This window comes from Glycine soja, chromosome 19 (genome assembly GCF_004193775.1).
Source record: "Glycine soja cultivar W05 chromosome 19, ASM419377v2, whole genome shotgun sequence".
NCBI classification, from domain to species: domain Eukaryota; kingdom Viridiplantae; phylum Streptophyta; class Magnoliopsida; order Fabales; family Fabaceae; genus Glycine; species Glycine soja.
In genome coordinates this window covers 21,430,992-21,455,417 of record NC_041020.1, presented here as the reverse complement: position 1 = coordinate 21,455,417, position 24,426 = coordinate 21,430,992, and the positions used below count along the sequence as shown (strand labels likewise).

General features: G+C 37.8%; 1 protein-coding gene across 3 annotated transcripts in view; it reads right to left on the bottom strand.

Moving 5' to 3' along the window:
- Positions 1–2,992: 2,992 nt before the first annotated feature.
- Positions 2,993–24,426, bottom strand: part of LOC114400001 — a 34,686-nt gene continuing 13,252 nt past the window's right edge. For all 3 annotated transcript variants that reach the window (XM_028362237.1, XM_028362239.1, XM_028362238.1), the window contains exons 9-13: positions 13,553–13,666; positions 5,284–5,415; positions 4,371–4,451; positions 3,636–3,752; positions 2,993–3,266 (exon numbers count right to left, since the gene is read on the bottom strand). In XM_028362237.1, the coding sequence (XP_028218038.1) occupies positions 3,183–3,266; positions 3,636–3,752; positions 4,371–4,451; positions 5,284–5,415; positions 13,553–13,666 (528 nt within the window). In that variant the 3' untranslated portion in view covers positions 2,993–3,182. The remainder of the gene's footprint in view (positions 3,267–3,635; positions 3,753–4,370; positions 4,452–5,283; positions 5,416–13,552; positions 13,667–24,426) is intronic.

Here is a 24,426-nt window from a genome sequence, read left to right as displayed (position 1 = left end):
GGATCTAGTTGAATTACATGAAGGTGTGAAACCTATTGGTTGTAAATGGATATTTAAAAGCAAGAAGGATTCAAAGGGTAATATCGAGAGATATAAGGCTGCAACGGAACCTATTAGAACTTTTAGATTACAATTAAAAACTACATCTTATTTGAATTTATTTGAGACTTTTGTTGTACCTTCTTTTAGACAAAATTTGATTTCTATTTCTAGTTTGGACAAATTTGGATTTTCTTGTTCATTTAGAAATAATAAAGTTATTCTCTACCTAAATTCAAATATGGTTGGTTCTGGTTCTTTAATTGATAATCTTTACATGCTTGATGTTGTTAGTTCCTATAATGAAATACTGCAAATAAGTTCACGTGGTACAAAATGAAAGTTGAATGAGAATTCAACCACCTTATGGCATAAGCGTTTAGGCCATATCTCTAAACAGAGAATTCAAAGACTTGTGTTGGATGAAATTCTTGACCCTTTGGATTTATCGGATTTTGAGGTCTGTGTTGAATGCATAAAGGAAAAACCAACAAACATAAGAAAATTAGGTGCCGAAAGAGCTAAAGAAATCTTAGAACTAGTGCATACAAACATTTGTGGTCCCTTAATTTTATTAAATTAGTTAATTAAATCTTATTTAAAAGATGAGGAAGTACAAACTAAGATACCAGACTTGTGCTAATTAACATAATTTTGTGCTACTCTATTTTGAAACTGCTAGTGTTTTAACTTTTTACTTTTGTTTTAAAACTTGTGGTTGCTTTAGAATTTTAATATGTAATTGTGTATTTTTTTGGCTTAATTATCAATATGGTTCCTAATTTTTAAAAAAAGATTCAATTTGATTTCTAAATTTTTAAAAGATTCAATTTGGTAATTTCCATCCAATTAAACTAACATCATTAGGATCATGGTTATCAAACTTTCGAGTTAACTCGCTAACTCTTACGAGTTTACGAGTCCACTTGTCCTTTGTGAGTTGACTCTTGAGTAAACTCTTTTTTTAGTAGACTTTGGGCAAACTCTATAAACTCTAAATAAACTCGGTAGACTCTCGAGTTTATCACCGAGTCAACGAGTTAACAAGTTAAAAAAATTAGACCAAAATGTAAGTCATTTTTTTAGTTTTTTGTCTTTATAATTCATCATACCTTTATTTAGTATATTATTCTCAAATACAAAATTCTCAACTTTAATAATATCAAACCCTTATTCTCTAATAACATCAAACTCTCGATGAGAATGATCTACCACTACTATAACTTCTGCAAGTTATTATCTAGTAGTTATGTATTATAACTAGACTTGGTTATTTAAATATTCTGAACATTATGATTTACTATTTTACTTTATTATATTGTTAAAATGTTTAATTAGTATGTTATTTATAGATACTTTGTTATTATTTTTATATGAAGTAGACTCTTACGAGTCTACGAGTTGAGTCACGAGTCGAGTCGGAACTCTCACGAGTCTGCGTAAACTCTCGAGTTTGATAACCTTGATTAGGATTGAGAATTACAAACAGTTTTTATCGATCATTAGATTTATTATTATTTTAAAAAATAAAACATCACTAAATCTGAGAATTTATTTACGAATTTTTTATTTATTGGTCCATGTTCCTCCTCTTCGTCGTCTCCATCCCTATCACGTTGCACTTCCTTTGATCTCTCTCTCTTACTCTTTTCTCTTCTCATCTCATAACTAAGCATAATGAATCGTGTTTCTTTCACTTTCACTGCTAAGGAAATTCCTGTCTTGGAGAGCATTGTCGGCAAAATAAATGGTTTTCTATTGTATTATTGTATATGTATATGTCTCTCTCCAAGGTTGATTTGAATGTTGTTGACTGATTTTAATGTTTATTTTTATGCAGGATTATTAGTGATAATCTCTATTTTTATGTATGTTATTGTGATGAAGGAAAGTCAAGACGAAACAATTAAGGGGTGTTCGATTTGGTTGTTTTCTATTTTCATTTTCACTGAAAATATAAAATGTTGATAGAAATGTGTTTGGTTGAATTTTTGTTTTCATTTTCAGTGAATATTTTCTAAAACGAACCAAAAACTAGAAACAATAAAATCTCATTTTCAGTTGAAACCAGGAACCTCATTTTGGATAAAATGAAAACGCGGTGGCAAGAAATATAATTTTAAGCAAATCTAAAAATATATTTCCTTTTGAAAAACGTATTTAGTGTTTTTATTTCTTGAAAGTAGAAAACAAAAAGTCAAACCAAACATGTTTTCAGAATTTTAATCTTTAGAAAATGAAAATAATTTTCAGAAAATGAAAACAGAAAATAAAAATAAAAATGGAATACACCCTTAGAGGCTCAATGAACAAACCTGATAGCGTGCTACGTGTCAGAGGATCTGTTCCTTGACAATTAGGACAATTCTTACGTCACTGGATTCCTTTCCTTCCCCCGCGGCCCTAAACACTACCGTCACTACTGCTGTTTCCAGCGTGGCTACATGTGGTTAAGTAAAAAAGAAAATTCTCGAGAAATACTCAGATCGAGTGAAGTTTTATTTATTTTTAAATAATAATAAATATAATGACAATTAAAAATTACCACTATTCGTAAAAAAAAAAAAAAAAAAAACCGCTGAAATTCACAATTCTAACACGATTAGTTTAATTGGACGTAAATAACCCACATGATTTATTTTAAAAAAATAAAAATCAAATTAAATTTTTAAAAAATTTAAGAACCAAATTAAATCTTTTAAAATAATAAGAGAAATGAGGATAATTTAGTCTTCTAAATTTGTATAATTTAAATATATTTTAATTTGTAATCCAAAAATTTAAAACACCCAAAATTTTGAAACGGAGGGAACGATTTTTCTTTTTTCATTTTCTAGCTCCTTTCAACACAAGCACACCTACTCAAATTTTATTTTAATTTTTTATCAGTAAATATTAGTTATTAATTTACTCATTTTTGTTAGCAAAAATGAACTTAAAATCTCTCATCTCCTTTTCTCCCTTCACCAAGTCAATCTTATATTTGGTTGCATACTCAAATTGCCAACACCGAAGGAATTGTTTGAAAAATTTGGAAAGCATACCCGTGTTAGCTTGTTATCTCATGCTCGACTTTCTCGACTAGAAGCACGGCATCCAATATTATAATTAAAATCTATTACATTTAATCTAAAATTCTATGATTAAGTAGAGGAGATCTGGTGCTTTGAAAGTTGCACTTGCCGACGACCCAAAGAGAATGCTGTAACTATCCAAAACAAACAAACCTACAGACAAGGGAAAAGAAACACATCAGTCTTACCCATATAAAATACTACCTCTGGTCTTTACTATGATTTAAATTAAAAATAAGTTGGAGTCGAATCTAAAATCTCCTGTATTATTTTCACAAAAATCTCCTTCATGAAAGTCGGCTTTAAAATAACATGACTGTAAGAGAAACATCTGTATAATGTTTGATAGTTTAGTTAATTGAACCTTATAACAAGGATAGGAGGTAGTGTAAAAGATAAAAGAGAAAAATATTTATTAACAACGAGTAATGATAAATATTTGAGCCAATGGGTTGACATTTTCATGAATCAGGGTAGTAATATTTGAGAGGAAGATGGATAGTATGATAAGTTTAAACATACAGGGAGGCCATAAAGGGGAACTGTTGATGGGTTCCCGTTGAGAGTACCAAAAAGCATTTTGTACATTCCAGCTGCTGCAGCATCTCCAAGTCTTTGAACCAAGACATCTATGCATACCTGTGTCAGCATGTTGTAAATCAAGTGTTGCCTCCAAAAAAATATAGGCCATTGAGTAACTCAATTTCAATTGTTAGTTCATTTTATGTACCTACTAGGAAATATCCAATAAATATAAAAGAGTTAAATATGTTTTTTTATTTCCAATAAATATCTAATTTTTTTGTTTTTGTTTGTTTCCTAATAATTTTTTTTTGCATTAAATCCCTAATAAAACAACAATTTTATTTTTGATCCTTGACATTTTATTTTAGTCCCTAATAAATTAACGAATTTTGTGCTTGTTCTCTTATAATTTTTTTTTCATTTGTAATTAGTCAGGACAAACAAAATTCGCTAATTTACCAGGAAACAAACACAAAATTCACTAATTTATCAGAGACAAACAAAATATCAAGGATCAAAGACAAATGTTTTATTAAGAACTCAACATAAAAAAAAATTATCAGAAAATAAACGTTAAAATTGAGTATTTATTAGAAATAAAAATATATTTAAGCAAATATAAAAGGTCTAATAATGTCACTATCAGAAGAGTAGCACATGATCGCGCTTCTACAAGCCCAAGACACTACCCACGACGATTAAAGGAGGAAAGGAAACAGAAGATGGTCGTACTTTGGCTTTATACTTCTCATCCTCTGAAACAACAGTAAACAAAAGTTCTCTTCCAGGCCTTGTCACAACATATGTAACAACCTGCAATGTTGTCAAACATGATCATGAATACAAAAAAGTGTGACAATAGTTAATTTAATAAACAAGTTTCTGTTTTATATCATGAGTAGCAGATCACAGTCATGAATTTCTCCAAAAGATGAATGCAATATGTAATATATTGTTGAGAGAAAGGAAAGAAATGCATATAATGAATGTAAGAAGTGCAAAAATACAAATTCCTAATTACTTTATTTAAATGGTACAATGAACCTACATATTTATAAAATAATACACGTTTCTAACATTTTCAGGTCACATGCGTCAAGGAACTCTCGTTCAGTTAAAACATCCGTCAGTTAATCATTTGCATTAATAAAAGGATTAAATATGTTTTTCACATTTGTAATATATTCATTTTCACTTTACTATCTAAAAAATATTTTTTTACTTATTTTATTACTTTATATTTTCAAACTTTTATTTTTGATCCCAGTATTAGTCTAACACATCATTTAATGAATCGAGACTAACGACATATTTCAAAAGCAAAAGATTGAAAACGTCAGGTAATAAAATAAAATAAAAATATATTTTAGATAATAAACTGAAAAAAATATATATATTACAAGTATGAAAAATATATTTAAAAATTAATAAAACTAATGCGAATGTCTCTGGACAGGATCTTTTTCTGAAGTGACAATATACCTCATCAATATATTTGGTCCTCATGGCAAATGGGATTGGAGGCAATTATATCATACAATGAACCTATACATATTCTAAATCTACTTTCACAATACACATTTCTAGATATGTTGTTAATTACTGAAATCTATTAAAGGAACCAATATTTGCAAGTCATAATAACCTTTCTCAGCGTCTCACAAATGGCAACCACCACCCATTTTGGCCAAACAGCTAGAGCGACTAAATTTAAGAGGCCAACGAAAGGTGCTGAGCATATAGCTGTAGTCACCCCAGCAACAGTAAGAATGCGTCCCTGTACTAGTAAAGAAAAATATATACATGGTTAACATTAGTAACATGCATCATCATTAATACTAACATCAAAGAATAAAACCTACGACGAATCTTTTTTCATCATTATTGTTAATAATACTATTACCTTTTCAAAATGATTACTTCAACTAATGTAGCAACAGATATACTATAGTCATCGGAAATGATTTTCCTATTATTCATTGTTTATGTAAATAGTTGTTATTCCTTCATTCATATAAAATAAACAAATGCTGAGCGCAATTCCCTCAAGCAAATTTATAGAAATCTCCAAGTCTTTCAACATTTTCATGTTGGTAATTATGAGAAAATAAGAAGCGAACTTTTCCTGAATGGGCTAGAGTGAGTTTCACCACTCAGCTGAATTCTATTTCTAATCGTAAGGATTACAAAGATAATCAATGCCAACTAACAATTTTTACGAGAGAAATTAAGTTATCACTAAATCCTAAGATGCATTGAACCTAGCTATACTTTTAGGCTACTTGGAAAGAGAAACAACATTAATTGCAGTTATTTCCTAAAGGCTTAAATGTGTTTAACCTCTCAAATTTGAGTCATTTTGGTTTTAGTCCTCCTAATTTTAAGTTACTTTTTTTAGTCCCTGAAATCTAAAAAAGGCTCTTTTTAGTTGTTTGCGGAATGTGAGGCAAACAAGGAATAAGAGATTTGCAATTTATTAACTATAACAGTCTTTTACTGTATTGTTTTGTCAAAGTAGACACACCTCATGTTATTTATAATATGAAAAAGGAATCACTATTGATTATAAGATCTTGATTAATAGAAAATAGAATATTCTAATAATAACTTTTCTTCGTCCGTGTAAAATAACCTAGAGTGATACTTATTTTGGGACAGAGGGAGTACAATTTATTGTTTTACATGTAATAGTCATATAGTACAATGGTTCAAATTTTGAGGTATTCCAAGGTTTTCCCTTAAAGCATTTTGTATATGTAGAGACCATGTAGAGACATTATTGCTTATATGATTATTGAGCTGGATCTCCTGGTGATAAAAGGTCGACCTCTATATAATGTTTGAAAAACAGAAACATAGAGAAAGGCAAAAAACACCTTTTGTCTCAAGACCTCAGAGATGCCAGTTTATATAGTATTATTACATTGATTACAAATAAATATAGGAGATAGCGTTTCCTCTAAATCAGAGATACAATTACCATATAACATTAAATGAAAAGATTATTGCTTGATATTCAACACTCCCCTCAAGCTGGAGCATATAAATCATATGCACCAAGTTTGTTACATATGTAGTTAACCCATGGACCCCTCAAGGCTTTGGTAAAAACATCTGCCAATTAATCACAAGAATGAACAAATCTAGTGATGATGCCACCTGACTCTATTTTTTGTCTAACAAAATGACAGTCCACTTCAATATGCTTGTCCTTTCATGAAAAACAGGATTTGATGCAGTATGTAGAGCTTCCTGATTATCACAAATCAGGGTCAATTGTGCAGCTTCTTCAAACTTGAGCTCTCTAATAAGTTGTTTCAACCAAATCAGCTCACATGTTGCTAGAGCCATTGCTTTATATTCAGCTTCAGCACTAGATCTTACCACCATATTTTAAATTTCAGCTTAAAACCAATTGACACTAAGTAAAGTTGTCCAACAAATATATAAGTTGTACCCCAAGAACTGAGGCAGACGATGTGGGACTTCTTAACACTTTGTCTTCATCGGTAAGTCCTTTTTCGGGAGCACCTTTGATGTATTTCAAGATCCGTATAACTGCATCCCAACGATCTTGGCAGGGAGAATTCAAGAACTGGCTCACCACACTGACTACAAATGCTATGTCAGGATGTGTGACTGAGATAATTTAGTTTCCCAACTAACCTTCGGTATCTTGTGTTAGCAAAGGCTCCCCTTGATCGGGTATTGTTGGAAATCAGAATTAAAAATTCTTATTCTAGTACCAATTATGGTTTATAGGGATATTATCTTTGATTTAGAAGAAACAAAATATCCTCTATTTATGTATAATTAATGTAATTATCCTATATAAACAAGCATCCGTTGTGTACTCTAACACACAGTTTACACTCAAATATCCCTCTATATTTTCTCTCATTTTACATTGTATGAGAGCTAGGTTGAGGGAATAACGAAAACCGTCTCCCTTCTAGTCATCGCACTTATTCCGATGACCTGCATCAGTTTTTCGATGATCCTTTATCTTTTTCCGGCAACATTTCCAATCACCATCGACTGCCATCATTTTCCAGCGACCCACTATCACCGGTGAGACCTTTTGCTCACCACCTTTCTTCCGATGGACCTTAACCTCGCGGTATCTTTTCTAGCGATTTTTTCTTCTTTTCTAGTGAATTTTTCGGCCACCTCCACTGTCAGTCGACCACCGTTCCTACCGACGACCCCACAGTTTGGATCACTGGTCGCCCAACCTGCATGTTTCCAGAAACCGCTTCCCCATCCGGCATTTCACGCGCTCTTTCCTTGATGGGCCAAACAGCATCTGCGTGTCATCGTCCTCCAGCGCATGACGGTGCCTTTGCCGCCGCACTTCCACCTCTGGCGATACCCGTTCCTCACGCACCTACCCCTACAGTTTGGGGGGCCATTCTAACCACATTTGACATTGTCTCTTTTGTAACCCTTTTGTTTTTCCATCTTCTTTCATTTGTTGTAGGTACTGTTTGTTTGTCATTTTCCTGCACTCATGGCTACTTCAGGTTCTTGTGAAAATTTTGGCCAGCGGTTTGCCACTGCCTCCTACTTGTCGTTCATTTTTCAGCAAACAATTTATGTCACCTATCCCACCAACATCTCTTTTTCAACGTGTTTTTCGGCAACCTCCTTCAGAGAGCTCCGCCTGATTGGGTATTGTTGGAATCATAATTAATATACTGATTCTAGTATTAATTCGGTTTATAGGGATATTATTTTTGATTTAGAGGAAACAAAATATCCTCTATTTATGTATAATTAATGTAATTATTCTATATAAACACTCCACTATGTACTCTGACACAGTCTACACTCAAATATCCCTCTATATTTCCTCTCATTTTACAGGTACCAATTTGACACTAGGGTCCGTAGGAGTGTCTACAAGCTTAGCATTCATAAGGCCAATTTCTTTCAGGATGTCAAGCACATACTTACCGTGGGAGATCACTACACCATCCTTGGACCAAGCAACTTCTATGCCTAAGAAATATGAAAGTTTCCCAACATCCTTAGTCTGGAATTGACAAAAAAGGTATTGCTTGAGTTGTGCTATGCCATGCTGGTGTCCTCCAATGATAGCAATGTCATCTACATACACAACGAGGTAGATACATCCTTGTGGGGAACGGCAATAAAAACTAACTGGTCAGCTTCACTACGAACCAACCCAAACTATTGTACAATAGTACAAAATCTGGCAAACCATGCTCTCGAAGATTGTTTAAGTTCGTAGAGGGATCTGCGAAGTCGGCAAACCATGGTAGAGGACTCTCCCTGAGCAACAAAACCATGTGGTTGCTCAATGTAAACTTCCTCCTCAAGATCTCCATGCAGAAAATCATTTTTAGTATCAAGTTGGAAGAAAGGCCAATGACGAATGGCTGCAATAATAACAATATGATAGAGTCCATCTTGGGCGCAGGTGAGAATGTGTCATAGTTGTCCTATCCAAACACCTGAGCGTAGCCCTTTGCCACCAATTGAGCTTTAAAACGATCAATCTTGCCATCGGGTCCAACTTTAAGGTTGTATAACCCACGACATCCAACTGGGGTTTTCCCAAGGGAGGAGAGGACCCAAATGACAGGTAACATTGCTTTGGAGAGCACACATCTTATCACTCATTGCCTGTCTCCATTTTGGGTGGGATAAAGCTTCACTTGTAGCGTGAGGATAAGACACAGGACATAAAAGAAAGGCAAATATAAAGTGAAGGAGAAAGACAATGATAACTCAAAGCAACATAATGAGAAGATGGGTTACATGTGGAATGTGTACCTTTGCGAAGAGCAATAGGTAAATCAAGGTTAGATGGAGGGTCAGGATCCAGTAAGGTGATTGGAGCCAGGGAAGATTCGATCATGGTCTTAGTCTCAATTGTAGGAGTAGGCCCAATTGCCACTGGTGATCAAGGACGTTTGCGATATACCTCAAATGGCCAATTCTGAGGAGGATGCTCTAATGAGTGTTCTTGTCACACAAAGGGAAGATGGGAAGAAGAGCAGTAAAAGTATGTCCAAGAGGGACAGATTGCTCAATATCATTGGAAGTAGAAACAGACTCAAAGTATGGCACTCACTCAAAGAAAGACGCATCAGCAGAGATAAAATAGAGATTGAGTGTAGGAGAAAAACACCCATGGGCATTGTCACTGCGAAGATTTCTTATAGGAATCCCAAACTGGGGTTGAATTTCTTTATAAAACTGCTTAAAAATGGAAAATATTTCAGATCTATTTCTCATTAAAAAATAGTCATGTGCAGCGACTGAAATTATCTATGAATGTAACAAAATATTTGAAACCAGAGGGGGTTATTATTTGAGACGAACCCCAAACATCAAAATGAACTAAAGCAAAAGGGGACGTAGCCCGTTTATTGACACGATCAGGAAAAGACTGACAAGTGTGTTTTCCTAACTGACACTACTCACAATTGAAAGAAGACAACTTGGACAAACTAGGTACCAACTTCTGAAGAATAGGAAGACCAGGATGTCCCAACTGAACAAGTATGGTAAGTGGAGATGTTGCGGCAAAACACGCTTGTGGCGAGGCTGATAGGTAATATAGACCATGAGACTCACATTCGGTGCCAATCATCCATCTTGAACTCCGGTCCTACAAGGTAATGGTATCTTCAGTGAATGTTATCAAGCAATCATGGGATTAGGTGAGGCGATGAACAAAAAGAAGATTAAAGGGACAATCAGGTACAAATAAAATAGACTCAACAGTAAGGGTAGGGGATGGGTGTTGTCGATTCCCTGTGTTTGGGAACCGTTTGTAGAGGTAATAAATAGGTAAATTTCCGGTCATGGAAAGGGAAGAGAAAAGAGAGTGGTTACCAAATATGTGATCAGATGCACTAGAATCAAGCACCCAAGGACCTGGAGTAGGAGACTGAGATACAGGCAAATGAATTACAAAAGCAGTGGCACCAAAGTTTTGACGGCTCTAAAACCACTGGAGAAAATCATCATATATTGCTGGGGTTACTCATGGTTGCTCAGTAGTTGGAGGTTTATTAGTTGTTGAGGAATTGGCCACATTAGTAGGATGAGTAGGCTTGTAATCAGGAGGCTTGCCTTTTAGTTTCCAGCAATGATTAGTATTGTAATTATCCTTATGGCAATGCTCACACCACCTATGTCGATTCTTCGAGTTGGAATTTCCATTGAGACTGTGACAACCCACTGCTCGGAGGGGCAAGGGCATAAGTATCACCTACCGAAGCCAAAGATGAGGCTCTAGTATGTTTGGGTGGAACCCGTAGAAGAGCAGAAGATGCCTAGTCATAGTAGGAACTATCGAAGACCCTAAAATTTGGTCACGGGTAGCAGAGTACTCCGGAGGCAAGCCATAAAGGGCAAATGTCATAAAGAAAGTGAGGTTTTCAAGGAGTAGCAAAAGGAGGAGATTCTGCCATTGAAGGATCTTTTTGGCTTTGGATACCAAATTAGAGAAGGATAATCGAAAAGAGAAAGAGAGAGAGAATTTGTGAGAAGGATATTATTTTCCCAACTGTTTTCAGTTACACTGTAGTTTATATAGAACTGTGTGACTTGCAGAGCAAGCAACACAAACTTGTAGAAGAAGATTCTAAGGCTTGCACAACAAGCTTCTAGTTAGTTAGGTGCCAGCTGTCAAGGAAAATTGGATAACTAACTTACATACTCTGAACCAAGTACAATACTCACATAACTCTTGACCACTAATCCAAAGGAGAATGTCAGAAGCCCATGTAGAGTAATTGGAACCATCAAACTTCTTCATGGATAGTGTGAAGTTTGAAAGTAGGGCCTCAAGTTTAGATGTTTCAGTAGCTTCGGTAGACGCCATAGGACACACAAACAGAACCGGCAACAACAAAGAACGATACAGCGAAAGTTCAGATAACAAAGGGAGTGCAAGCAATGCAACTCTGATGGCCACTAAACTCCGGGGGTTAGGTCCCAAGGAGGGGGCGTCGACGGTGTGGAAAACACTGCTTGAATAGAGCCTACACACGCTGGCAGTACACATCTGAGCGTGGCTGTTTGGCGCATGGTCAAAACGTGTGTGAGGGCATGTCCATGTCCAGAAAAGGATGTCATCAATGGTGTTGTGTAGATTGGCGAACTGTGATTCTGACGATGGTGTCGGTGCCGGAAAAAGTCGTGGGACGACGGTGGCAGTTCGTCGGAAATTTCTCAAGGAACAGTGTCGACAAACTGAAATGTGAACCAGAGAGAAAAGGCTCATGGATCGCAAAAAAAAACTCCTCTGGGGACAGTGGGTCCTCCGGGCAAGCACGGTTTTAGAGGCTGCCTTTCGTAGAGGCTCTAGATACCATGCTTGAAGAACAGAAACATAGAGAACGGCAAAAAAACACCGTGTGTCTAGAGACCTCACGAAAGCCAGTTTATATAGTATTTGCATTGATTACAAATAAATAAAGGAGACAATGTTTCCTCTAAATCAAAGATACAGTTTCCATATAACATTAAATGGAAAGATTATGGCTTGATATTCAATAGTGTTCTTACTGGAGGGGGGGGGGGGGGGGGGGGGGACCTTATCTCATGGAAAAGAAAAAAGCACATCATAGCAACAAGACACTTGGACTTGGGGAGGGGATTCAAGTGGGAAGTATTCAGTGGGAAATGCTTATATACTTCTCAACAGAGTCTTCTCATCTGTGACTCAGGATGAAGTGTTTAAAGCAATATGGAAATTAAAAATCCCATGTAAAGCCTCAATCTATGCTTGGAGATGAATTCGGGATAGATTGCCTTCAAGGAATAATTTAAGAAGAGGCACGGAAATCAATGATGCTAGCTGGCCTTTTTGCAGAAGTCATGAGGAAGATGCCTCTCATTTATTTTTCAGTTGTGATGAAGTCTTGCCATTGTGGTAGGAGTAGATGTCATGGATAAATACTATGGGGGCATTTTCAAAAACTCCGAAAAACCATTTCCTTCAATTTTCTAATTGTAATTCTGATGGTTTTAGGGGTCAACGATGGCAGAGTTGGTGGATCGCACTCAGTTGGTGTACTTGGCATCATCGGAATAGGATTGTATTTCAAAATGAAAGCTTTAATGGCCATAAATTGATGGAGGTTATTCTTCTGCTGGACCTAGTTTAAAAACCTGGAAAGAGGATTTGATATCCCATTTCACTCATGGTCTAGCAGTATTAGGGATGGTTTTTGTACTCAGGGGAATAGTATATAAAATGTACAGTTTTGAGGGAGGGTAGTTACCTAGCTAATAGCCAGATCTTTGGTTCTCTAATACCTATTCTGTATATCGTATTAGCTAACCATAGGTCTGCTCTCGTTGATGCTACGCTGTTTGTAAATCAGTACCACTTGTACTGCTTTCATTATATATATATATATATATAAAATATCTACTTTTGCCGATCAAAAAAAAAAATAGCTGCTATATCAAGTACTAAAGCAGAACATTGAACTATGGCTCTTACAGTTGAACTAATGTGTGAACTCATTACTTCATCATAGCAAATTTGAACCTACCTCTTGTGAACTTCAATGATCAAGTGTATGATCTCCCCTCACCAAGTCTTTCTGAGCTCCAAGAATTACATGTGTATAAAGTTAGGTGCTTGTGATATATATTGAGGGAGAGTGTTGGTGGCATTACTTGTTTAGATGGCTTCTTTAATAGTTTAATTAATGTATCAATGGAATTGTAAATACAAGTTGTAATAATTACTTCATGTATATCTAAGCAGCATGCTGAGTGGAATTTTAGAAAAGCAAACTCAGAAATCTCTACTAAGCCTCTCGGCCTTTTCAATTATTATTATTAGAAAGAGGTTTGAACTCAACTCTGAAAGAAAGATGAATATACCATGTGGAATAACAGTCATTTTGAGAAGAACTTACCGTCAAGGACAGTTGTCCAACAAGAATAAAAACAGCAATGAAGCTATTTATCTGGGCAAACAATTTTCTTCTTCCAAGAGAGCTGGTAACTGTAGTGGCAATCACGCTCACTTTCTGCAATCACAGACTCCAAACTTCAGAGGAAATATGATGTACAGACATGTGGGTGCTCCAAAAAACCAACTTAAATCATGCAGCAACAAAGATAACATTGAAAATTAATTATTCAATACATACATATGTTTGTTTAAGAAGTATTAATGAAACTGATAGAATCGGAACAGAATTGAAGAGAAAATAGGGATCCTTTTGTAAGTGTATATACTCTGTAAGTAAACTCTATCTGTTAGAGTTAACACCTATTAGTTAGTACAGCTGTCAGTTAGTTACAATAGATAATCTGTTAGAATTATAGATAATAGATAATCTGTTACTATTAGAGATAATAGATAATTAGAGTTTGTTAGAGTCTCTGACTATAAGTATCTGGTAGTGCTCAGAGATTCAATTGGCCAATCACATTTTCTGTTATCATGTCAATAATATCAGTTTATCAACATCGTATCTAGAGCTTTCTGATCCATTTCATGGCTTCCGCAACCGGTGGCGATGGTGAGGAGGTTCCGGTGACAGGAACTCCAACTCCAGTCACCTCTGTACCAATGAACCAAGACCTTCCTCCTTCATCTCTGTCTATGATGAATTTCTCGCAACAAATCACTGAAAAGCTCAATGACAATAATTTTTTGCTGTGGAAACAGCAAATTGACAATTTATATTGGTCCCAATTTGGTTTTGGTGGTCTAGAAGGCAAACAGTGGTCTCTAGATCAAGTATTGAGGCTGAGTAAAGGAGCCTTGCAGCTGCTACAGCTGATATTTTGTGGATTCGGACTTTACTCAGTGAACTTGCAGTTCCTCATCTCACTCTTATGGTGCTGTGATAATTCCAGTGCTGTGCAGATGGCTCATAATCCAGTTCTTCATGCTAAAACTAAGCATATGGAGTTGGATCTCTTCTTTGTCAGAGAAAAAGTCCTGTCCAAGAAGCTGATTGTTCAACATATTCCTGGCTATGATCAGTGGGCTGATTTGCTCACTAAACCTTTGTGGTCTGCTAGATTTTCTTTTTTAAGTTCCAAACTTAATGTTTCTGAGCTCCCTTTGGTTTCTCAGTCTCATTAAGTTTGCAGGGGAGTGAGTGTATACTCTGTAAGTTAACTCTATCTGTTAGAGTTAACCCCTGCTAGTTAGTACAGCTGCCAGTTAGTTACAATAGATAATCAGTTAGAATTAGAGATAATAGATAATTAGAGTTTGTTAGAGTCTATGACTATAAGTATCTGTTAGTGCTCAGAGATTCAATTGACCAATCACATTTTCTGTTATGATATCAATAATATCAGTTTATCAACACTTTTATTAAAATAAGAGAAAAAAGTTATACACTGACAGTGTAAAATTTTTTACACAGACATCCAATCACAACCCACCATGTATGGGAAGTTTGTTGACTTTTAAAATAATTATCTTAAATTAATTCAAGCGGTGATTAGTGATTGGATGACAGTGTAAAACTACTTTACATTGTCAGTACATAGACATTAAACTCTTAAAATCAACAGAACTGACCCGCCCTCTCTAATTGACAGTGTAAAACTACTTTATGTTAGAGCTGTTTAGAATAAAAGGGTTTTAGTATGTGTACGGGCTTGGCCCAAGAGCTTGTATATGCTTAACCTAGTATTATAAATATGAGGGTAGCTACACATTGTAGTACACCTAATTACAGTTTACTCATGCATCTCCCTCCCTTATTTCTTTCTACAAGAACAAAATAGAGTTGCCAAAAAAGACAGTTCTTGACCAGATCGAACCCTAGGAAAATCAATTTGCTTCGGGGACAGAGACCAGACCAGCGCAACTGGGAAAGAGATGAGGCTCGTGCAACTAGGACAAGGATGGGGCCAATGCATCTGGGATAAGAACGGGGTGATATGAATCTATCAAGGTCCAAAAATTTCAAAGAATCTTTGCAACGGATGGAAGGCTCATTTATAAGAGCAAGATCTAAATGAAGCAAAAACGGTTTTCAAAGCTTAATCATGAGGGTGAAAGCTATAGAAGGTTTAATTAAATTATAGTCAATCCAAAAATTGTTTCATTTCCACAATTTGAAGATAAATTCGGGAAACTTTAAGACAAAATTTTGAAGAGCACAATGAGCCCAATAATTTATACTCCAGATGCAAATGTGGGCTAGAGTTTGTTTGGATTGATTACTTAGCTAATTTGGGCTAAATATGGAGCTGTAAAAGGAGTTTTGGGTCAAAAATCATTCAAATTAAGGAGCTTGGGCTATCAACTATACATGGGCTGGTTGTATTTATGCTTAACTATAGAGTGCTTTTATGACCAGCTGATATATTTGGACGAATTTTAGGGTGCCATTTCATTTACTTTGGTTTAATAAGGGTCTTTTATGCTTGGGGATAATAACGTATTCAGCTGTTACATATTAAACAAGCTGATTAGTGTGAGTTTAATTGAGTCTTCTCATTAGCCTAGTTAATGTACTGTTACATAGTATTTAATGTCTAGTAATTAACTAGGCCAGCACTAACACTATATATAGACAAAGCTCATTGTATCCAAACCAAGTTGAATGACATTGAGTATTCTGAAAATTCAGACAAGTGAGAATTTTCTCTTTGGTTCTTTCAGAACTTTTCTAACTTATCAAGGTTTGATCATCCTTTTGGTGTCTCCAACACTTAGGGTCCTCGTTTCTTGTACTCAAGGGTTAAAGTGGATAACCAAACCTAATTGTTAGCTTTCTAGGGGTGGGTATAATTCAAGTGCTTGCGGGTTCAAAGGTTCTAAGCCTTCTTGGGTTCACATCACGGGGCCAGTGCATTTGGGATAAGGGTTGGGACCAGTGCATCTGGGACTATGCCAATCATTCGACCACTTTCAAGAAGTATGATCAAGATATATAATTCTTTCCATTATGCTTTTCTGAGGTTATACTGGGTGTGAGATTATGTTTGATATTATTCTTAATATTGTATTTATTATTAGAATATTATATTTCCTATTAATCAATAAGTGATTGATCTTGTAATTAATATTGATTCCCTTTTCCATATTTATAAATAGCATGAGGTGTGGTCTACATTGACACACATTACATAGTAAATAACACTGTTACACTAGGAGTTTCAGAGATTGAAAAAATAGGAGCAGAACTCAACATTTTGCTGTAACAGGAAAGGTAAAGCCCCAAGTGGTATATGCAGACCCACTACCCAAACAAGGGTGAAACAGTACTACACGATGAACAGTGATGGTGAACAGTATCAACGCCGCAAATAGTGAACAGCACTGGAAATTTGTTCACAAGAGAAGACAGGCAGAGCGAGATGGAACCTGCTTTGATACCATCTTGAAGATAAAGATAGTTGAAGAAAGAGATTTTTGTGAATTGCTGAGTGTAAGAAGCACTCAGCAGTACTCTTATTTATACTCATTTCAGATTAATTTACATTAATGAGCAATAATGGGAAATGTAACTCCCCAGAATACTATTAGACACTATACATGAATCAAGATAAAGATAGTTGAAGAAAGAGATTTTTGTGAATTGCTGAGTGTAAGAAGCACTCAGCAGTACTCTTATTTATAATCATTTCAGATTAATTTTAATTAATGAGCAATAATGGGAAATGTAACTCCCCAGAATACTATTAGACACTATACATGAATCTGGATATTCCACTATCTTCGACATTAATTCCATTCCAATATCCTAGACCTAGACATTAATTCCATAGAATATAAACAGTTTCCAACAATTCCAAAAAATCCTAGATAAATCCTAATTAAACGCAAACCTTAATCGAATATAATTTTCCTCAAAATAGATATCTTATCACAGATAAAATCCATAAAAATAAGGTAAGATATCTTATCAGAGATTAAATCCCTAAGATAAGAGAAGATAAAATCTGAAATAACATAATCATCACCAAATCCATATCAATAAAAAAAATCCTAAGTTTTATTGCAAACCTAAGATAGTTGAGGTAAGAGCTCCCTCTGAAATATGTTTAGAAGTCTTTGATCTTTTTCTTTTACTACCCTTCTTTTTCATCAAATCCGCTATTTTACCAATCTAAGTTCCAATGTTAGTGGGTAGATTTCCTCTCTTGCTTTTTAGAAATATGAGAGAGAGAGAGAGAGGTAGAGAGAGAAACAGAGGGTGGGAAAGGGCTAGGAGTGGTGGTGAGGAGAGAGCGAGTGGCACTGTGAGCTTTCACGAGGACCCACGACGGACATCTGCCGGAAAAAGGAATGGACAACAGCAAGGCTACATTAGAGAAAATTGGCGGGACAAGAATGATGTATCGACATTCTACTTCACACGGTTCACAGAGGACACTACAGAGAAGGAGTTATGGTACCATTTCAAGAGGTGGGGTAATGTGAGGGAGATATTTATCTCTAAGCAGAAAAACAAGAACGGCAGGAGATTCGGATTCGCAAGGTTCAGAGGTGTGAAGGATGCGCACAAACTAGCAAAAGAAATGGACAGGATGGTCATCGGCGGCCTGAAATTGTACGTCAACATTCCTAGGTCCTGGGGAGAAACATCAATATTCAACAACAAGGTGGAGACAAACCCATGTAGCACCAGCCTCGACCTCATATGCGGCAGTGGTGTCTGGAAATAAGCGACGAGATGGGCAAGTAAGGGGAACACACATCGAAAAAGGCCAAGTACACTCCATGTCTTCCCTCCACCTCGATATTTCACTGACAAAGAAAAAATGGTTCAGTGACGCCTGGGTAGGGCGCCTCCGAAACCTTGCGCGTTTTGACAAACTCGAAGATGATCCTTTGTGGGATTTCGGAGCTGATATCACCCCGAAGTATATGGGGGACGACATGGTGTTGCTTCTCGGGCTCACGGACGATGAGGCAGAAAGAATGAAGAAAGAGGCTTCCGAGGGAGAAGAGACAATGTTCTATTCATTGGAGAAGTGGTCTCCAGGGCTTCGTCCGGGCCATAGACTAACTTGGGTCCAGTGTTGGGGGATCCCGTTGCTAGCCCTGGAGAAGACGCACATTCAGAAGGTCGTTGCTGTGTTTGGGGATTTGGTCGATGTAGACGACGACATCGACGCAGCTTGAAGGGTAGACAGAGCACGCGTTCTCATATGCACCCCCTGGAGACCCACAATCCAACACACTGTACGTGTGTATGTAGGAGAGGAGGCTTATGATGTTCAGGTTGTGGAGGAATGCAGCCAAAGCGTTGAATCGTGTCACTGTCGTCGAACGAGCGTTACCTGGTCATCGGAGGAGGTTGACTCCGATGACAGTAGCATCGGAACACCGGTGTCATCAAGCAGACGTGCACCATCCCACCCCCATGTCGAAGTCGCAACCATGCAGTCGCCAGACACGACTGAGCGACGGCGGTTCTGTCCCACCGCTGGGGGTGTCGACGATGTCGCGAGCTTGGAGCCGCTAAACATGGCTGATCAATGGCGGACCTCTTTTGATTCCACGGTCGGGAAAGACGCTGAGGCCCTAAACATGCAGACCCCAAACACCGACGAACGCCGACGACCATGCTCCGACCTCGCTAACGGGGCTTCGGGTTTACCTACTAGTCCGACAACAGTGAATGGACCGTTGGGTACCAGCCTTGACCCGCGGGTAAAGACCCACGTAGCGACAACAGGCCCAACGGCCACAGGAGCAGATTTGGGCAATGACAAGGAGGAGTGTCAGGGGCAGGGATCAGAGGCTGCGAGTGCAGTACAAGATTGGTGCAAAGAGGGTGGGGCGCAGGCCATCAGAAAAGAGGATCAGACCACGGAGGAGCAGGGTATACATGAAAAAGGAATTTTGGTAGATGAAGAGAAAGGTTAAAGGCAGAATGTAGAGCCTATCCTTTATCTAACAGGAGGCACGTGCTGTGAAATTCCAGAAGAGGGAGAAAAGTCAACATTTATAAAAAATGATGATGTGGCAGCGGTAAAGTTTTTGAATGTGAGGGACTCACGTGATGTGCACACACATGTGAGAACGGATAGCAGGGGTATGGGCCTTTCTATTCATACACCCCATAAACAAAATGGAGCTAGCAGTAACAGCCCACAAACATCCACTAACGAACCCAGCAACACCTGGAGGGTATATTCCCGAACGAGGAGGTGCCAACAGCAACAGCATCTGGGATCTCTAAATGAGTCTACCATTGAAACATCCCCACAAATAAAAATATTGACCAGACAGCAACAACCCGTGAGGAGCCAAGATACCAGGGGAGCTGACTGCAGTGGGTATATATCCAACAAAGCTTGCTCCCAAATGCCACAGAAAAAGGTGATTGACAAGAGCGGGAAGAGTCAACTAGAGGAGGCAGCAGACATTTGGAACATGGCTCAAGAGTTGGGGGCAACAACAGACATAGAGCAGGGAGTGGTAATCAATAAAATAAAGGAAATGGAGGAAAGAGATAGGAAGGAGGCTGAGAGATTGGGAGATAGAAGTCATACCCCATGAATATTATCTCCTACAACGTTAGGGGCCTAGGAAGGGGGGTCAAGTGGGCTGCAATTCGAAGAATGATTAAGAGAGAACACATTGATATGATTTGTATCCAAGAGACAAAGGAGTCTATAGATAAGTCTTTGTCAAGCATTGTGGGGGGATTCCGATGTGAGATGGGAAGCGCAGCCTGCAAACAACACAGCAGGAGGGATTTTGTGTATGTGGAGCGAAGAAAATTTCAAATTACAAGACAAAGCCATTGGAGGAGGTTTCATTTATCTGAGAGGTCAATGGCTTAAGGAGAACCAGCAAGTTCACATCGTCTGCATTTATTCACCATGTGATATCCAGCATAAAAGATTACTATGGGAAACTATTAAGCAGTTGAGAAATCCACTCAATGGGGGACTATGGTGTATCTTGGGTGACTTCAACAATGTAAGGGATCCAGCAGAAAGGATGGGGAACTGTTACAGAGGGGACGGAGATAGCAGCATTAAGGAGTTTAACGATTGGATTGATGACTTGGAGGTAGAGGATGCGCCATGGGTGGGAAGAAAATTTACCTGGTTCAGACCGAACGGGTCCGCTAAAAGCAAGCTTGACAGATTTCTAGTATCTCACGAATGGATTGTTAAATGGCCTGACACCACCCAATCCACCTTGGATAGGAATTTCTCTGATCACTACCCTATCTTGCTGAGGTCAAGATTCATTGACTGGGGACCTAAACCTTTTAGGGTTCTGGATTGCTGGTTTCAGGATAGCTCTTTTAAAAGAATTGTTCATGACTGCTGGACGTCTACGCAGATTGGAGGGTGGGGTGGTTATGTGCTTAAAGAGAAGATAAAACGCCTCAAAAGAAGATTAAAGGAGTGGAATAAGGAGCACTTTGGGGACACTTTTAAGAAGGTCAAGCAGATTCAGGAGGAGCTTAGTAGGCTGGAAGAGAATTCTATTGATAGACATCTGTCTCCCTTGGAGGTCTCGTATAGAAAGCAGCTTCAAGAAGCTTTGTGGTCAGCCGCTCAGTCTCACGAGTCCCTTCTTAGACAGAAAGCTAGATCCAAGAGGATTAAGGAAGGTGATTGTAATTCAAGGTTTTTCCATTTGATGATGAATGTGACTCGCAGGAACAACCTATTGAAAGGGGTTATGATTGACGAATTATGGGTGGATGAACCTCAAAAAGTGATGGAGGAGGTGAGATCGTTCTTCCTACAGAGATTCCAGGAATCTGACCTACATAGACCCACTTTGGATGGGATCAGTTTCCAAACTCTCAATCATCAGCAGAATGATATGTTGCTTGGGAGTTTTCGAGAGGAGGAAGTAAGAAAGGCTGTGTGGGACTGTGGGAGTGACAAAAGCCCAGGTCCTGATGGTCTCAACTTTAAGTTCATTAAGCATTTTTGGCATATCATGAAGCCTGAAGTCCTCCGCTTCCTGGACGAGTTCTTTGCTAATGGCCGCTTTCCTAAGGGATGTAATGCTTCTTTCATCGCATTAATTCCTAAGAAGGTTGATCCACAAGTCCTGAATGACTATAGGCCCATTTCACTGATAGGCTGCGTCTATAAGATTGTGAGCAAGTTGTTGGCAAACAGATTGAAGAAGGTGTTGCCATCCATTATAGATGAACGACAATCTGCTTTTATAGGTGGCAGGCACATGTTACACAGTGTCATTATAGCAAATGAAGTGGTGGAGGAAGCTAAGAGAAGTCACAAACCTTGCCTTGTGTTCAAAGTAGACTATGAGAAGGCATATGACTCAGTGTCATGGGAATTTTTGAAATACATGATGAGAAGGTTGGGGTTTTACCCTAAATGGATTCAATGGATTGAGGGGTGCATATCATCTGCGTCTGTATCCATATTGGTGAACGGGAAGTCCATCGGCTGAATTTATCCCACAAAGAGGCCTTAGACAAGGTGACCCACTAGCGCCTCTTCTCTTTAATATTGTTGCTGAAGGACTAAATGGTTTGATGAGACAAGCTGTGCAGAAAAGCATTTTTAGAGGGTACCCAGTGGGGAGCCAAGAAGTCAGCATTAGTCTGTTACAATATGCAGATGATACTATATTTTTTGGGGAAGCCTCAATGGAGAATATTAAGGCAATTAAATCAATTTTGAGGACCTTTGAACTTGCCTCAGGTCTCAAAATTAATTTTGCTAAAAGCAGTTTTGGTTCCATTGGTATGTCGGAATCATGGAAGCGAAATGCAGCTGATTTCTTGAACTATAGCCTGCTGCCCATTCCTTTTGTTTACCTTGGGATCCCCATTGGGGACAACCCGAGAAGATGTCAGTTGTGGGATCCTATCCTTAAAAAGTGTGAGAGGAAGCTATCAAAGTGGAAGCAGAGACACGTATCGTTTGGGGGGAGAGTCACACTTATACAATCAATCCTAACCTCTATTCCTATATATTTTCTTTCTTTTTTCAGGATTCCTAGAAGGGTGGTAGAAAGATTGGAGGGCATTCAGCGTAGATTTCTATGGGGAGGAGGACCTGATCAACACAAAATTTCTTGGGTCAAATGGGAGATTGTATGTCTTCCAAAAGAAAAAGGGGGCTAGGGATCAAGGACATAAACAGTTTCAACCTCGCTTTGCTTGGGAAATGGAAGTAGAGCATGTTCCAAAATCATTCAGGCCTTTGGGCTAGAGTGTTGGAGTCGAAGTGTGGAGGCTGGAGGAATTTAGATGAAGCATCACGGGACTCAAATGACTCTATATGGTGGAGGGATCTGAAATTGGCTATTCATCATCCGCATCAAGAGACGGCCCTTCATAGCGGAGTGATGTGGAAGGTGGGATGTGGCGATCGAATCAAGTTTTGGGAAGATAGGTGGATAGATGGTGAGACAGCATTACTAGCCAAATACCCGAGGCTATATCTCAATTCATGTCAAAAGAATCATCTTATCCAGCAAATGGGAGTCCATTCAGACATAGGATGGGAATGGGATTTCAAATGGAGGAGACATTTGTTTGACAGCGAGGTACCTATGGCTGACAGTTTTCTAAATGACGTGGGATGCATCCGGATCCAACCTAGCAGCAGGGATGACTGGATTTGGCAACTAGACCCAAGTGGCCAGTACACCGTAAAAAGCGCCTATGTTGCATTGAGGGGAAATATAACAGAGGGGGATGATTGTGCAGACTTTGAAGACTTGTGGAAGCTAAGGATACCATCTAAAGTTGCAGTTTTCGTATGGAGATTACTTCGGGACAGATTGCCAACCAAGGTAAATTTGCGTAGGAGGCACGTGGAAATTAATGACTTACAATGTCCATTTTGTAGGAGCACGGAGGAGGATGCAGCACATATATTTTTACATTGCAGCAAAATTACACCTATATGGGGGGAATCTATGTCTTGGGTGAGCATTCTTAGTGTGTTCCCGCAGCTCCCAAGGCAACATTTTTCACAACATGTGATCGATAAGGCGGAAGGAACTCGAAGTAATAGATGGAGGTTATGGTGGGTGGCTTTTACCTGATCTGTGTGGCAGCTGAGGAACAAGATTATATTCTCGAATGGCACATTCGACGACAACAAACTGACGGAGGATGCATTATTTTTACTATGGTCATGGCTTAGAAATTTTGAAAAAGACTTTGTAGTTCATTACAACCAATGGTCATCTAACCTTAGAGATGCTTTTGTAATTAGCTGAGGGCAGAAGTTATAGTTACTGTGTTTATATCAATCTGTCTTCCAGTTTTGGTTCCTCCGAGACTGCTGTGTAGTCTGTCTTGGGAACCATTCCACTGGCTTTTTATTGTAATCACAGTACCTCTGGTACTTGGTTTTCATATATATATATATACTTATCTTTGCTGACCAAAAAAAAAGAAAGCTCCCTCACTATGAAGAGCACATACATGGAAAAGGATCTAGAAACATTATTTAATGCGTGACTCTTTTTTCAACATAAACATTAAGAAGAAAAATGGGAGTATAAGAAAACAAGGATGTAAGGAAAACAAAATTAAAACCAAAATCATAAACAAAAGTGCAACACAGGTCTGCCACCCCTCTAAATATTTTAAACAGAAATACTCAAGCAGACAACAAGACAATGAAAACAAATAATCATAATCATTATTTAATAATTTAGAATCCTAAATATACTACTAGTGTTCTATGTATAAGCATATTATATGTCGACTTGAAATAGTTGTGCACGACAAGATAAAGTAAAAAAGAAAACCAAGGGAAGATGTTAACTAATGATATAAAACAGGCAGGATTGAACCAAAATATTCATCAATTGAATCAACACTTCTTAGATTTG